Source organism: Poecile atricapillus, chromosome W, assembly GCF_030490865.1.
Source record: "Poecile atricapillus isolate bPoeAtr1 chromosome W, bPoeAtr1.hap1, whole genome shotgun sequence".
Lineage (NCBI taxonomy): Eukaryota > Metazoa > Chordata > Aves > Passeriformes > Paridae > Poecile > Poecile atricapillus.
Window position 1 is genome coordinate 28,533,253 of NC_081288.1, and position 16,272 is coordinate 28,549,524.

General features: G+C 44.0%; 3 protein-coding genes and 1 non-coding gene across 7 annotated transcripts in view; all 4 read right to left on the reverse strand.

Annotated features, from left to right (window-relative positions):
- LOC131591737 (putative RNA-binding protein Luc7-like 2) overlaps nucleotides 1–11,186 on the reverse strand; it is a 29,400-nt gene extending 18,214 nt beyond the window's left edge. Inside the window, exons 1-3 of one of the 4 annotated variants that reach the window (XM_058862746.1) lie at nucleotides 10,801–11,095; nucleotides 2,777–2,847; nucleotides 1,003–1,097 (exon numbers count right to left, since the gene is read on the reverse strand). Coding sequence is in view for 2 of the 4 variants with exons in the window: in XM_058862743.1 (XP_058718726.1) it covers nucleotides 1,003–1,097; nucleotides 10,801–10,861 (156 nt within the window). In the remaining 2 variants the exon portion in view is untranslated. Of the gene's footprint in view, nucleotides 1–1,002; nucleotides 1,098–1,527; nucleotides 1,549–2,776; nucleotides 2,848–10,800 lie in introns of those variants that run through there. The other 3 variants (XM_058862743.1, XM_058862744.1, XM_058862745.1) reach the window with 3 other exon arrangements.
- Nucleotides 11,187–13,513: 2,327 nt separating this feature from the next.
- LOC131591738 (protein FMC1 homolog) lies at nucleotides 13,514–14,083 on the reverse strand. The gene is made up of 2 exons (XM_058862747.1): nucleotides 13,877–14,083; nucleotides 13,514–13,785 (listed from the first exon to the last, which is right to left on the reverse strand). The coding sequence occupies exons 1-2, from the start codon at nucleotides 14,003–14,005 to the stop codon at nucleotides 13,591–13,593; spliced, it is 324 nt and encodes a 107-aa protein (XP_058718730.1). The 5' UTR covers nucleotides 14,006–14,083; the 3' UTR covers nucleotides 13,514–13,590.
- Nucleotides 14,084–14,445: 362 nt separating this feature from the next.
- TRNAR-CCU (transfer RNA arginine (anticodon CCU)) lies at nucleotides 14,446–14,518 on the reverse strand. Its single transcript has one exon. It is a non-coding gene; the product is annotated as a tRNA-Arg (tRNA).
- Nucleotides 14,519–14,577: 59 nt separating this feature from the next.
- The window catches only part of LOC131592079 (ubinuclein-2-like), a 52,004-nt gene continuing 50,309 nt past the window's right edge, over nucleotides 14,578–16,272 (reverse strand). The window contains exon 18 of the mRNA XM_058863355.1: nucleotides 14,578–14,819. Coding sequence (XP_058719338.1) covers nucleotides 14,578–14,819 — 242 coding nt within the window. The remainder of the gene's footprint in view (nucleotides 14,820–16,272) is intronic.

A 16,272-nucleotide genomic window follows, 5' to 3' on the forward strand; every position in this document is an offset into this window, starting at 1 on the left:
TACACAATACTACTTCAAATAATTCTTCAGACAGGTTTTGCAGTATTTATTTTTCCCCAGTGCCAAAGGGTAAAAAAATGTTATCACATGTTATGTTATTTCACTGATGTTTTACATCAGTGAAAAAAGCTACCCTAGGAACATTAAGAATAGTAGGCATGTGGGACTCTGTGTATCATCATACTGTATCTCTCTATTATTAATTATTATCATCAAAAAATAGATTAAATAATCAATGAAACATTACTCACCTGCCTTTCACAAAAAATAAGATACCTTAAACATGGATCACTAGGTAAAGCACAAGCACACTGACAAAGCTATTGGCATGTGTCAAAGCCCCTTGTTTCCTATGCTCAGGTAGTGCAACTTCTACTACAGAGTGCTCAAAAGTCCAAGTCAAACAGGTAACTAATATGCCATAAATGGAGATTTTAAAATTGCTTTAGAATTTATGACAATGGCACAGTAACTGGATATTGTATAGTAAGTGTCAATATCATACTGAAGGTATCTCAACTTTTAGAAATTTAATTATTTGAACTTTCAATTATTTTCATTAAAATGCTTCTGAAGAGAGAAAAAGAAAAATCTCTCTACTTCTCTATACAAATACATCTGTGGAATACTTCCTCACTACAACACACATTTTTAAGGCAGTAACTTCGTAACTTATGCATACAATGTATTTTATTTCTTTCTACTACTTGCAACTCTACCACTATAAGGCCACTTTGCTACAGTGCAATTCAGGTATGTAATGTTTTGTGGCTTTTCATGTTATAGTAAAACAATGAAATTTAGCTAATAATTAGCATATAGAACAGAATTGTAAAAACTAACTTCAGAACCCATAAATTAGCTGTTTATGAAAGTTCCTCTGAACTACCAGAGAGTGCTAGATAGTCGCTGAAAACCATGAAATTTAAGGAATACCACAAGAAACAAATATAATTCAATTTCTCCACTTATCTAAATAAATCACAAGATTTAGCTACATACAGTTCCAGAGAGCACATCATGAGGGCAGCAGTTGAGAAGGTGGCTCTTGCACACTCGGTCATCACTGAATTTGATTCGCTGACGGGTCGTGTCACCTGCAATATAGAAATCAGCACATTCCAGGTCAGAAATCTGCGGTAGTAAGACGTGTTCTGCAGGTTACATGCAAAGCGTTAACAGTGCCCTGTCACATACTGAAGGTCTATGGAAACTAGAACTCAAAACACTCTATGCTTTTTTGTCAAATAACACCAGAACCACAAATGTGTGTTTCAGTGCTCTATAATGCTATTTAAAAATCCTCTCACAATTCCCCTTCAAAAATGCAGCAGGAAAAGTGCTTGAAACCACAAAGACAGTATTAGCTTAAAAACACTTTGATAAAAGAGCATTTGTTAAATGAGCTATATAATGCTCTGTTCAGACTTTGCATGAAATAGTGATGTATTTCTATGCAAGAATTAGCATATCAAAGCAGCCTCATAAACACAAAATGATACACATTGAGTCTTCACCAAATCCCACCTGATACTCATTTTACGATTTTGCTCTTGGATGCAATGCACCCTTTAACATCTGATGGGAGTAGCATAAAGAGTTGGCAGAAGAATGATTTAAATGCTTACAAACCTGAAAAAAAAGATCAGTCAAACATACGGACATAGCCTATATGCAATTTAGAGGTGTTTGCATATCTCCATATGATAAACCTTTTTTCTTTTTTCCTTCTACATGCTGTTTGTTGGGCTGGAACATCTTAATTATATCTTCATTGTGGCAGGTTGCAGCTCCTGCATCAACAGAAGCATCAACCTGGCCAGACACTGAGGTCCAATTGCAAGGTTAAATAACCCCTTCTCGGAGTAAGACCTGAAGTCTTCAGAACAAAGTAACCAGCTGGTATTCTGGGGATGAGGGCAGAACACGTTTTCCTTTGAGTCATAACATAATTGCCACTGTTTGAAATTCAGAAGAGAGATCACTGCAATGGTTCTCTTCTTGTTAAGACACAGGCATGATAAAACACCTTAATCTCTCTAAGGATGCAGCCTTTTTTTTTTTTTTTTTAAACATAATTTGATATGATCTCTTATCATTGAAAACCTACTGGTGAATTACTGAAGCAAGAAGGGCTGCTGGGAGAAAAAGTGACATACAGTGAGCTCAGCAGCCTCTTCCATTTCATCACATATTTTAAAGAGTATAGATACGTTTTGCAATTATTAAAGGTTTGTTTATAGCTTCATGATTTGAAACTCAAAACTTCAAGAAGCCATATTCATTAATGAGGTTAACTACAACAGAAAGGAATAAAAACCAGGTACCTTTTTATTCAAACCTTTCTTACTATTATGTAATCAGATTTTTAAATATCTGTTCTATGTTCAGGATGCTAATATATAACATTTTCAGATGGGCCATGTTTCAGATTATTAAGTAAACAAAAGCTTTCATAAACAACACATGCTTAATTTGCCTGCAGGATACAACAGGTAAAACCTGTAGCCCACACACCAAAGAGCTTCAAAGCAGTTCAACAATAGGTTTTCTAGAGGGCAACCTTACTGCTTGGTTATACTTACACTACTAAAAATTTAGAGTAATCCCTTTATAATCATGCCTGCTACTGCAGTAAAGAGTTTTGCTCTTCTTTTTGTTGTTGTTTTTTGGGCTTTTTTTTCCTTTTTAGGAGGTGGATCTTTTATTTTTTTAAACACATAACTGCGTTTGTTCCACATTCATTAACACATCTGAAAAGTTATTGATAACTCACGGCTCGGCGAATGCGGGGCCTTTCTGACACTCCCTTGCAGATTGATGTAGGCAGGCAAAGATACATTGAACCTTTATAAATAAAACAAGGGGCCAGATTGTTCAGTTTGTATAGAATAATAGACTCTGCCAGCAATTTTAACACAGCATCTAGAAATACATGTTGACTGTAAAGATTCTTCTACATAAAAACACAGCAACAAAATAAAGAAAAGTATTTTAAAAAAACCCCACAGCTGATGGCCAAATAGCACTAACTATCAGGAGTCAAGGAGTTACCAAGACCAGAAAACTGCTGAAAGACTCAGTTTCCTTAGGTAAAATTGGCAAATATTATTTTCACAGACATTCCCTCCAAATGACTTTTTTCACACCTCTACCACAACTAGGTACTGATACTACAGCTGTAATACAGTCTTTTTTCATCCAAGTGGGTAGCATGAGAATCCCAATTACCCGAGGAAGACAGCACAGGAAAAACAAAAATAAGTGGCAGAAAATGATCAACAACAGCCTCAAGAATACTTTACACATTTGTATTTGTATTTTAAACCTCTATTCTTTCTGCACTGTGCCTTTATTCAAGCATTTTAAAAACTTTTAGAAAGGTTCCCTTACAAATACGATTGGGGTATTTACATTTTCTTTTCCACAAAAAGCAATTTTATACATTTGCATTTTTTAAAAAAATGTATGCTGTTTCAGAAGGAAAAGTTCATAAAAAAGAAAAGGTATCATATACCACATTCTAACAGTGATTGACTTTTTGGTCTCTCTGGCAGCTCATTTGCAAGTCTGACAGCCTCAGAAGAAAATGTCTTTTTTTTTTTTTTTTTAATTAATTTTGTGAGCTCCAATATTCCTAAACAGTGCATGCTTCTTGGCAAAGACAGACTTATAGCGCTGCTGACCTACAGATGAATCATCCTGAGTGTGTGATGGCCTGGGATCTAGGTGGGTTGCTGGAGCTGAGGGAAGAATAAAATCTTTGGATCCACTATGCACCTGACATTCCGCCTACAGTAAATGAGATTTATGCAGATGCCTTCTAAGAACTAAAACAACACAAACGTGTTCTTAAGCCAAGGACTTCTGCAGTACAGCAGGTATCCAACTCCTGCTTGTCAAACTGTCTTCCTAAGGTCCAACAAACAAGTGAATGCTAAATCTAAATAATGAGTGTCAAAAAAAAGCTTTATATATTCTGTAATAAGAAAGCAATACAGACGGGCAACAACTGCAGCCATCTAAGTTTTAGATGTATTCTTGAACATTTATAAAGAGGACACTACCACTGATATTTCAGACCTCATTACAAATTCTATTTTAATAGGTAAATAATTAAATTAGCTCAGAATAGCAGTTTATTTAACCCTGTCTCTGAAGAATAGCAGAATACTCAACTACTTGATCTTTAAGACTCATGCTCATTAAAGAAATTACAGTAATTTACCAGGGCATTACAGGAGCCAACATCTATTACTGTAAGCCATCCCTGTGTTTCCAATTAGATTTTTTCCACTAACAGAAGAATCAAATGGTTGATAAAATTTATATGGAGAAAAGGTAAATTCAATTTTCCTCAAGAAGCATCAGCTTTAATTTTATTTAAAGTACCCATCCCAAACCACATTTCTCTAAGTGATTACTTTCCAAGTAAATGGAGAACTTTGAAACAGAATGGGAAATAAAAAAAAGCACAAAACACCAAAGAAACTTCTATACTTGCACATTTCATATCCTTTACAGGCATAAGGAAACTGTGCACAAGATACAAAAATATTCAAGAGATTATGGCAGTAATGAAAACTTTCTAAACTAAGTTTTCTCTTTTGTATAAAACATACTGACTACAAAATTATCATCGATATTCAAGACCAGTGCATACTGCTGCTTAAGGAACATCCAGAGGTTAAGCTAACAATGTGCACTTGTACTACACAAATTCACTTTGAACTCCCAAGTCTAAACTATTAACAAGCCACCACAATGTCATTCCTGTTCAGTATATTTTAATCACAAACCAGCATAACGAACACTTACGCATCAACAATGCTTAGCATAGTAACATGCTTAAAACAATGACTTCTTTGATCCAGCATCTCTTACTATTCTGATGTACCCTAATACTCTACTATCAACAATTCCAAAGCACTGATGAGAATTTACCCTTTATAATCCAACTGTAACCTCTAATTGTAAACCAGTGGTGCAATCCATGCAAAGGAAACAAAGTGAATTTTCATTTTCATGCTGTTGACTTCATGAATTAAAATACACCAACAAAAAATGATTAACTTTCCGCTCAAATTTTTGAAGTATGAGTCTCAACATGCTGGCAAGGAACTCGGAAAGCTTTTATTCAAAAAGAGCTACTAACTGGGTGGAGTACGTGTTTAAAAACTGTGTATCAAATTCCACCCGCAAAGCAAGCCCTGTTTAATCAGTATCAACCACCATTATTTAACTGAGGCTTATGCAGGCACAGATCCTGTTCCTGCTGCACAGTGAATGGGCAGCTAATTCTGATACTCTTGTCACTAACACTGAACATGTTCTGATGCTATCACTTCTAGAATAATACATATTTCTAACCAGGACTGCTTCTGTTTTACACCATGACTGAAGCAACACTTATGAACACAGAATACAATGAAACAATCCTTTAGCTAATGCATTACAAGTGGAACAAATATAGGAATGTTTTTTCTTGAGGTATGCCCATTTACTTCTTCATAAACGCCATTTTAGACAGCATCCCAAGTAGAGAATCATTCCTCAAGTCCTTCACTGTTCCCATAATTTTTAAGGTCTGAACTATCAGAACTTTGTATCAAGCCAGAAAATATAGACAATTCACTAAATACATTGCTCTTAAAACCTGATCACTCCTGACTGACAAATAAAGCACCTTTTCATGAAGTTTGTGTGTTGTGACTATTTTCAGATTTCTGAGCTGATTTCAGTTCAACATTTTAGGGAGGTTTTGCAGAAATTCCTGTATATGACTTACTTTTCTCTGCTTTTGCTGCTGCTCTGTATTTGAAAGCAGAGGTCTGGGAAGAGGCTCTTGGCTCCCTGGCCTGGCTCTCAGGCTGAAGCTAACCAAATGGCTACAAAATCCTCAACAACAATCTATCAAAGTTTAAACACACATACCACCTAGACCAAAATCTACCTAACCCTGCAAATACCAACATCAACCCTCCACCCACCGGTAAGTACACAGAAATTCTTCAATAATCCCATACTAAAACAAAGAAATTTAAAAAATGGGTTACAAGTTCTAGATTACACCTCTGTTACCATATGAAGTGTGCCACCAAACAAAGGATGATTAAAATAAGAACAGGAATGTCACTTCAATTCCTTCCAAACAATGAGAACAGAAAACACACATTACTAACCACTACTAAGGATAACTTAAGCATAAGCCAGAAAACCAGTTACAATGTGAACAAATGCAGAAAGGGTATTAAAAGCTTCAAAGGCAGAAGAACACAATCTACAACAAGAAAAGTGTTTGCTAGTAGCAGCGGAAGAACTCAGTTAAGACTTGAAACACAGGAGCTCAGCTCAAGAAGCTAGCAGGTGAAACAAAAGGAGGTGCTGACTGGCATTTCATAAATATGGCTTCTGTCTAAAGGCTCCAGAGATTTTTCTGCTGGTCACATAGCACAGTATTTGTTAGGATGCTTGGGAGAACTTTTTATGACCACATGTAAGTCTCAGAAGCATGCACAAATTCACCTGTCTCTTAAGAGAATCTAATTAACTCTGCTAGATTTTCTTATTTCTAGACTGTAGTCTAATTTTGAAGTGGTGGCAACTATTTTAAAAACACGAATCACCACATTTCTCTGCAACAGTCAAGTCTTAGCCATTTCAAGATGTTGTGTGGCACCAGGGCCACTGCAATCTGCTGTGTCTACACTACTGTCACAAGTAACGACCCTGCTTCTCCCTCTACTTCCAACCAACTCCTCAGGCTGACTCCAGCACTCACTCCTGCAGCAAGGCAGAGCATTTAACTGACCTGGCAGAAAATGAAACAGATGGGCAAGATAAGCTGATTCAAGATAAAATGGGATCTTTCCCATCAGGCCTTTTACAGAAAACTTGTCAATCTTTTCCCATTTAAACTATATCCTGGGAAAAAACCAAATCAATCCTGGGAATACTAGTATCAATTGTTAACATTTCACTCAACTTATAAATGACTCAATTTACAGTTATGATCCTATCTGTATGGTTCACTCCTGTTTTCTGGAGAACAGGGATGGCAAAAACAGGGTTTACCCAAGCAGACTATTAAAAAAATTCACTCAATTTTACAGCTGAAAATCAGTATTTTAAAATACCAAAGACATACTTTTCTATGTGCTACAAACGCAGCTCTGGTCAACAACAAACAATTAAACTTGAACTAACCTTTTAGCTACTGACATATGGAATAAAAACTCCTTTAGTTTAAGTGTTAACAGTAAAAAAAAACAAAAAAACACATTCATATATGAGTACGTAAGATTAGCACCTGGTTTTCAGCACTACTTATTTCTCAGTATTTGGAAAACCCATATAATATATTCAGTAATTTATATTTAAAGACTCTTTAGGTATCGCAAGTTATCAGTACTTGAAATGCCATGTCTGAGATTTTTTTTCAGCCTGCAGTCACGACTATATTAAAAACAATCAGCTTTTTACTAGCATCAAAGGCACTTAATTTTTTTTTTTTTATTTTGGCACAGTTCACATCCAGTTCAGCTTTCCACTCGTCAGAGAAGTGTGCAAGAGAAAGTTAACCTAGGTAATACGCAATATATTTTAAAAAACCTACTAGCTTTTAAATAATAATTTAAATAATCTAAATAATAATTAAGAAACGTTTTTTCCCAGATATGTAGAAGCACCACTCCTGCCATTGAGACATTTATTTTTATTGACATCACCAACACAACTGCTTTTCAGGTAATCCAGATGTATTCTAAGAACTGCAACTCACTGACAAGTCCTGAGAAGCAGCTGCCAAGTGCCCTCAGTTCCCCTCTCTGTCAAATGTCTGTCACATGAGCAAAGGCGGGCACTGGGCAGGGGGCAGGGGGCACTGGATACGGGGCAGGGGGCATGGGAGCTGCCAAGAGGCTGCCGAGCCCCGCATCCGGGCAGCTACCAGCCAGCCAGCGATGCCGTGTGACTGCAAGTGCATCTGTCCTGCTGCCCAAACTCAGCCAAGGGAGGAAGGAAGCTGCCAAAGAAGTCAGGAAGCTCTCAGCTGTCCCTGCCCACAAGCACAGGGCCCTCTGGGAAAGGGTACAGCCAGGGGCAGGCCTGGAGCAGCACATGCGCTTCTGGAGATTATTTTTCATTAATATTCTTAAAGCTTAGTGGGTATTCATCACTGTGACCAATACAGAACTGTGCTTTCTAGGTGTTCTCGGAGCTTAACAGCAAACCCATAAAACCACTTAATCACTACACCTTCCAGGCTTTTCCATTCTGGCCCTAGGGACACCAGTTATAATGAGAGTGCACATTGCCCCACAAATTACAGCCTACAGCTCACACCTCCTAAAACCGTGTTTGAGCATCTCACTGTGGAATTTTCAAAACCATTTTCAGAGCATGTTCACATTTTCTACAAACGATACTATAACCTAAAAGATAAAAAAACCCCAAAACCAAAAAACCCTACATGTATTCAGGCATGGCCACTGGTTTTAAATTTACCTCTGGGTTTTTCTATTCCCACTGAAGAGATCAAATGTTTGATCTACCTTTTCTAAAATAGGTAAGCTTTTTAAGCCTTTGTATTCTAGGCTTCTCAAAAGAAAAAAAAAAAACCTGAACAAGACAAAAAAACTGCCAGACTTTGTAAAGCATAAAATTAAAAAGCACTTTGGTAATATTGAAAAATATAAAACAAAAATATTGCCCAAGAAAGACTACTTTTTCAAAAACTCGATTGCATTTTAAACTCTACTGTGTTGCCAGGCAGAGCACAATCAAAGGCAATGGGGACAAGTGGTGAAATTAAAGTTCTGATCTACCAAGAAATTAAAAAATTGGCACATTCTAATGAAAAGCTGCAATTTGCATGTTAACAGAAATAGACGATTTGTCACAGGTAATAGGAATATAAAAAACCTAATGACCCCAAGGCCCACTGTTCTCAAGGCTAGCAATATTTTAATGACCTTGAGCCTGGCCTTGGATTTATTAAGTACCAGCTTTGCAAAAAAAAGGTTCGTTTTCAATCACTGTGTACAATTCAATTTAAATAATGCTTCAGCAGTCTTTTTTTTTTTTTTTTTCTTTAAACTAGAATGGTGTTACACAGAGATCCTCAATCCAGTCATGGAAGCCAGTTTTACAAATGGCCTTTTCTCCTTATCCTTCCCCATCCTGCCCATTTTGTTTAAATGCTTCCTTTCTAGTCAGTTTCTGAACAGTTCAGCACATGTGGTTTAGGAATGACAGGGTGAGTGGGAAATACAGTTATCAATACAGTAACTGTCTTCTCACAAAGCCTGTGAAAATATAGCTTGAAATGGCTTTTCCTGGTTTAGATTTTAGCCACTTGACATTTCTGGGCAGCTATCTCAAGCAAATCACATTCTTCTCCCACCATCCAGCAGAAATACTTTCAGAAACTGAAACAGCTCCTCCACCCCCCTTAAACCTTCTGTGTAGTCTTAGGGTAGCACTGAGACAGCAATCTAGGTGCCAACACTGGGAAGACTTGAGTTTCATAAGCAGAATGTTACTTTGCCAAGCACTTAGACATATGCAGCCACAACAGGAAGTATTGGAAAATCTTCTGGAGCAAGACAAACCCACCCCTAATTAGATCCTGCATGATGACAACTCACTAAACAGCCTTACTCTGGAAGACAATCTTTGCAGAACAGTAATTTAGAACTCAGCAGAAAACATTCACGACACAAGGAGTACGCGTAAACCAGCTACATCTATTCGAAATTCTAGATTATACTAAAAAAAGCTGTCACATCACATTAGCCCAGTACCAAGAGATGATCAGGACCTACAAGGTATGTCCCACTTCCCACATCCTACTCAGTGCATGGGGACAGAGGTTAATTCAACACGAAGCTTCAACAAACGTAACACGTCAGCAAGAGTGAGTACAGACCAAACGTGAGTACCATATGCAGAGCATCTAAATTATCTCTAATTGCTGCCTACCCTCGGGTGCAGCATTCTCCTGTTTGTAAGTTAAGAACTGCACAGGTAACTGGAACTACTCTTTTCTAGCAGCATCCCCAACTATCTGGATTTATGGGCGAATGCCAGTTCAGACTTTCAAGCTAATCTTCCAAGATGAGGAGCCATGCACCCCGACAAAAACTGGGAAGCTTCATGCAGCAATATTCTTCACTGTGTGATCACAGGGCGATCTGAAACCTGACCGTACACCTCGTATCTCCCTCTGGGTACGATCGCCTCCAGATGTTAAGCATTCACTTGGCTGTTTAGGGCTTTCGGGTTAATACCACATTGCCTGTTAGAAAACAACAGCCATACCCGCGTGCTGACTGACACGATGGTCGGGGCCAGAATTTAGACAAATCAATAAAGACACAAAACCCCACCCTGCTCTACTGTAAGGGACTGCTGGCTTGGGGAGATTTTTTGATTCGCTGTGTCCTCCCCTCGATGATGAGAATCTCGCAAGCTTGTGAGCCCCTCTACGGTGACCGCGCGGGAAGGCTGCGCGCCGCGGGCACCGCCAGGGGCGGATCTCCAGTAGCCGCAGGGCGGCCAGCGCGGCCGCCCGGACAGTAGCCGGCGTCGGCAGCTCCGCGGGGGGAGGCGGTGCCCGGCTCCCTCCACCCCGCCGCTGACGGCCCCGGCAGCCCCGCCCCGCGGGGGGTGCGGGAAACGGGCCTCGGGCCTGCCAATCACGGCGAACACCGCCCGGCCCGCCCGGTACCGCCGTGACCTCCGGGGTTGCGGCGGCTCCGCCCCCTCCTTCCCGCCCCGCCACGGCCGGGGGGCACTTACCGTCCCGGGACGTGCCCATGAGCTGGTCCAGCATGGCGCGCATCTGGGCCTGCGCCGACATCTTGAGCGCGTGAGGGCCGGCGCGGCCCGGCCGAGTCACGCAGACAGCGGCCTACAAGGCCCGAGGCGCGGCGGGCGCTCGGCCCTGCCCCTCGCGTCACGGGCGGGGCCGCTCCCCCGCCGCCGCGGGGGAAGGGAGGGAGCGGGCGCTGCCCCCGCCTGGCTTTCCCGGTGGGAAGCGGAGCGAGAAACTCGCCTCGCGCCGGACCCGGTGCCGCCGCCTCGCGCCCCCACACGCTCCCTTACTCCCGCTCCCTCCCTCGCCCGCCACGCGCGCGCGCCGGCGGGAACGGAAACCCGCGCGCACGCGCCCTGCACTCCTCCGTCCGCTCCGCGACGTCAGCGCGGACGGGCCTCGGCGCTCGCCCATTGGCCACGGCCTGCGCCGCTCGGCCAGTGACGCACCGCGCGGCGAGGCTCCCGATTGGGCCGCCGGGCTGGGCCCTTGGAGCCCGCTGATTGGCCAGGAAGGCCCGCGTGGCTGCCGTGACGTCACGGTCTCCGGGCCGGCGGCGGGCGGGGCGGGAGTGCTGGGCAGGCCCCGGGAGCGCAGCGGCACCGCAGCTCCCGTCTGGGGACAGTGCCCCTGGGAGCGACGGGCGGCACCGCAGCTCCCGTCTGGGGACAGTGCCCCTGGGAGCGACGGGCGGCACCGCAGCTCCCGTCTGGGGACAGTGCCCCTGGGAGCGACGGGCGGCACCGCAGCTCCCGTCTGGGGACAGTGCCCCTGGGAGCGACGGGCGGCACCGCTGCAGCGGCCCTGCTTCTCTCAAGGGCCCGCTGCAGCCGTGGTGAGACAAGTTGCTGTAATACCCCGCTTATTGGAGAACCTCCCTTACAACTGAGGCTACCGCCATGTATGGCTGATAATTCAATTTACAGGGCACCAAGATTCATTTAAAAAAATTTTAAAAAAATCACGAATTTTACCCATTCTGATGTCTGCATTTTCTGACTCTCCCTTTGTCAACCGTTGTGTTGCCATCTAGTGCCCAAAACCCTCACAAAGATCAGTTCTAATCGTCCACAAGCGTTGTCGTGTTCAAGGTTATCTCCATACGAGTGTAAAAAGGCAACACACAACCTCCCCTAACAATAACCCACTCACCCCAATTATCTGTATTTAAGAAAGACTTGCAGAGAAGATACTCTTCTGTAACACGCTCAGAAAAAGATTCTCTACCCAGTGACTTACAGCTAATCAGTTATGTCCTGGCTTTGCTCTGTCTTCAAATTTACTTTTGTTAGCCATCACTTTGGATTGAAGGGGAAGTAAATGGAAGAGACACCAATATTATATTTATTAGAACTGTCTGTTCAGTACCTTGGTATGCTTAGGGGAAATTGAGAAATTTTAGTGACTATTTACATCAACACTGTACACACTTTAGTTCCTTCTACTCTTTAAATAGCAAATTATCATGTTTTTCTTTTTTTCTTCTCTTATTTTTTTTTTTCCCTTCTCAAGCAATATACTATAGAATGCAGCATTTTTCATTAAGTAACCCAGAACAAGCAGTGTGTCACAGCCATTTTCAGTGTGTGGTGACATCCCACAGCTCTGATCTACTGAGATGAAAATAGGTTGATACTTTCGCACCCACTATATCAACACTTTTTTTAAAAAAAAAAAATCACTGTTTAATTAGTGAGATACTGTAAGACTTGCAAATTGGAATTTTGGTCAACTGAACCCTAAAACTTGTAGTTCACATCTTGCCTTACCTAAGCAGGGGATTAAACCATCCCCAAGTTTTAAATACAGGGGAAGGAAGAAGCAGACTTAGATGAACTAATTATATTTGCAACACTTTTCTGACAAAACACTTTTTTCCCCCAGCAGCAAAAAAAACGCAACAAACACACTCTTTTCTTAGAGTTGCTTCAAACTTCTCCCCAGGGAAACCTCACATCTTTAGCCATTGAAAGTCATTCTTGTTATAGATGTCTTATGTGTCTTGCATACAATTCAACACTCTTCTGTGAACAGCAACAACTCATGACCTTATTTTATAAAAAGAAACTTGCCATTCCAGATTTGTGAGATGAGCGAGGGAACGCAGTCCTGTTTGTGTACCTCGTGTGACTGGCTAGTCAGTTCCCCTCAGCTTTTCTGAGATTCAGTGGCTGAGGGCAGCACAGGAAGACGGCAGTCACACAGTCGACTTCTCAGGGACACTGAGAAATATGTAACTCATTAAGAATTCATCTCTCTGAATCGTTACTGCTCACTCACCGCCATGGAAAAAAACCCGAAAATATCTTTTAAGATGGAAGAAGTTTGTGCTACTGCAGTGCTCGCCAGAATCTACAGATGCTCCACAGAAGAGACCTTTGTTCTTGGGAGAGTAGCAAATTCCACATACACAGAATATGGCTGGAAAATGCTTCAGTAAACACGGGACAAATTCTCTCACCTACCACTTTAGAATCACGCAGGGGAACGACAAACCCCTGCAACCTCTTAGACAAGCAGCTCAGCAGTGAAGGCTGACATGTTTTTCCACCACAGGCCATCTCTCCGTGGGTGCCCGCCGTAACACACATTCACAAGGACGACATGGGTGTCTGGGAGGCCTGATAAAGGGAGAGGGGGTTGGTTGTTTCCAGTTATGCCTTTCACACCATAATAAAGCTGACAAACGGCACCTGCTAGAGAGCCCAGCCAATTCCAGTAGCTCTAGAATATTTATTTATTGAGGAATAAACACTGAACACGGCAGTCCCGTCTCAGCCCTTCCCTCCCGGCTGCTGAGGCAGTCTGAAGCCCACCAGTCCGGCGACCTCCTGGGGCGAGCGCTCGCCCCTGCCGTGGTACTCGCGGTGCAGGGCCTCGTGCTCCCGGACGCTGCGGAGCAGGCACAGGTAGGTGGCGGCCTGGAAGTGCAGCTCCTGCTGGGCCCGGCACAGCTTCTCGCTGGTCACCTGCGGGGAGCGGCGGTCAGGGCGGCCCCGAGGCCTCGCCAAGCCCCGGGGGCTGCCCGGTCAGGGGTGGGTAGGGGAAGCCCGCGCGTACCCGGTGCGCGCGGAAGGCCGCGAGCACGTGGCGATAGGCGGGACTGTCGCGATAGGAGCGGCCGGCGGCGTGGCGCAGCTCGCGCAGGAGCGCGCGCAGGGTGCGCAGCGGGGCTCCCAGCGCCGCCATCTTCCCACCCGCGCGCGGGCCCGCCGGCCAATCGAGCGCCGCCGCCGGGCCTCGCCCTCGCGCCCCGGCAGTGCGGGCAGTCGAGCGCCGAGCGAACGATCGCCTCCTCCTACTCTCCGGCGCCTTCCCCCGCCATTGCCATCAGCGCCGGGCCCGCCCTACGCCTCGCGCTGGGCTCTATGCTTTGTCGCCGGCCTGTGGTAACGGAGCCGGAGCACCGGGAGCCCTCCGAGAGGCGCATCATACGGCGGGATACCGAGCTGGGCCGCGGGCGCGTGCCCGCGAGTTTCTGGGGTCTCTTTGTATAAAAGGGGCTTCGGGTCCCGCCGGAGCCAGAAGGGGACGCCCAAGAAGCAGCTTTAGGAGCCGCAGACCCGAAGCAGCTGGCGGCTCACAGGCACGCGGAGAGGCGGTGCGGCTCGAGTGCAAAAAAAATTACCCACCCCAGATGGGACTCGAACCCACAATCCCTGGCTTAGGAGGCCAATGCCTTATCCATTAGGCCACTGGGGCTGCCGCGAGAGCGGGGTGGCTCTGTGCTTACTTATCCCTTGTCCCCGCCCCCTTTCCTTTTATGGCGTGTGTCGGAGGCCGGTGATTGGGCAGCGCCGCCCGGCGCGGCTGCCGCGCGGCCCCCTGGGAGCCGGGGCCGGGCCGGGGTGCGGTCCCTGCGGGGCGTTGCGAGGCTGCGCCTCAGCACAGCGCGGTGTGTCCGCAGGGGAGCACTCCCTTCTGTACCCACCCTTTGGCGGTTTCGAAACGCTGGTCCTTGCACACAGTGTTACCCTTGCCCGGGTAGCTGGAGGCCCCCACCCTCAAAGCAGAAAAACCGGACAAAATACCCCAAGAGGGCCAACCCTTCAAGTGAAACCTTGTCCCATTTTTATTTTTGTGAGAAATCACAGACACAGGGCTAATATGTACATTCCTCTTTATTTAATACAGCACAGACACGTGACACATAAAAAAACAGAAAAGTACACTCATGAAAAAGCCTGTCGCAGTCAGGGACAGGGAACAGCTACGCCAAATTGAGTAAGGCTCCTACTGCAGAACGGGGGTCTGCTGGCAAGGGTGGATCCCAGAGCAAAGTCTGCTGCCAAAAAAAGCTTGCGCTCCTTTCAGGAAAGCAGAAAAGGGCAAGTCCCTTCCGGAACAGGTGAAGGCAGCGTTATCTGCAAGGTTCACAGGATACGAACCCCATAACCGTGTGTGGATCAGAGCACTGATAAAATGAAATGCTCTCCAGTTATTTTCACAGAGGGCCAATAGTCCTGACCTCTGAAAGCATTGGATTGCTCAGGGATAGGAAACCTGAGTACCTGGAAGGAGTGAAAACGTCAAGTAGTCACCCAGAAGAGAGTTAAAATTAGCCTCCCTGACAGGGCTCTGCTAGCCACAACTGGGAATGTGCAGGGAGGGAAGTAACCGGCTTCCCAACTAACAAAAGACTAACAGCCATTAAACTGACCAGGACAATATACGCATTTGGAACTGACGCAGGCTTTTGAGGCAGCAGCTTCTTCCTTTTCCTGCTTCAGTTCAGGATGGAGATAAAGCAGGCACCAGTTCCTCTCGCAAAGAGCCTTACACACTTTTAAAAAATTAAAATACAAAAAAGGGAGACAGGTGTATTTACAAAATCCATGGCTGGTACAGTACATCATTTTTAAGACACACTAAATGCTACAATCTTTCAGGTCCTGAGATTATTACAAAAAAAGAAACCAACAAACAAAAAAACAAAAAAACAAACCCCAAAACAAAACAAAAACATACCCCAACAACTCAAAACTTGTGTTCAGGTCCAGTTTTAAAAGGAGAGAGGAAAGAAACCACACATTTAAAACACAGTATCCCTTGAAGTTACTGGAACACACCTCCCTAAAAAATCCAAATTAAAGTGGTGCTTGCCACCCAAATGTAGCTGCGTTTGGTTGTTCAGGCTTGCAGTCACAAGAAGGGAGCATTTCATGGGGCAGTTTCCCTGGAGAGCTCATCAGGTAAGCACAAGGCTGTTGGGATCCTCTCTCCATCCCTAAGCCCCTATGATCCGGAACACGCGAGTGTTAAAAGGAGGAAGGTGACCTTGTACAAATTCATGCTGGGCTGAGTAAAGCATCACAGGAATCACCAACTCGAACAGGTTAGCCATCTTATAGTAACTGTGCTCTCCTCTGTTTGAAGCCAAGGAATGCAAAGAATTCTAGCTGTGATTTAACACGAATTAGTTACAAATTAATTATGAATTAATTAGTTACGAAACA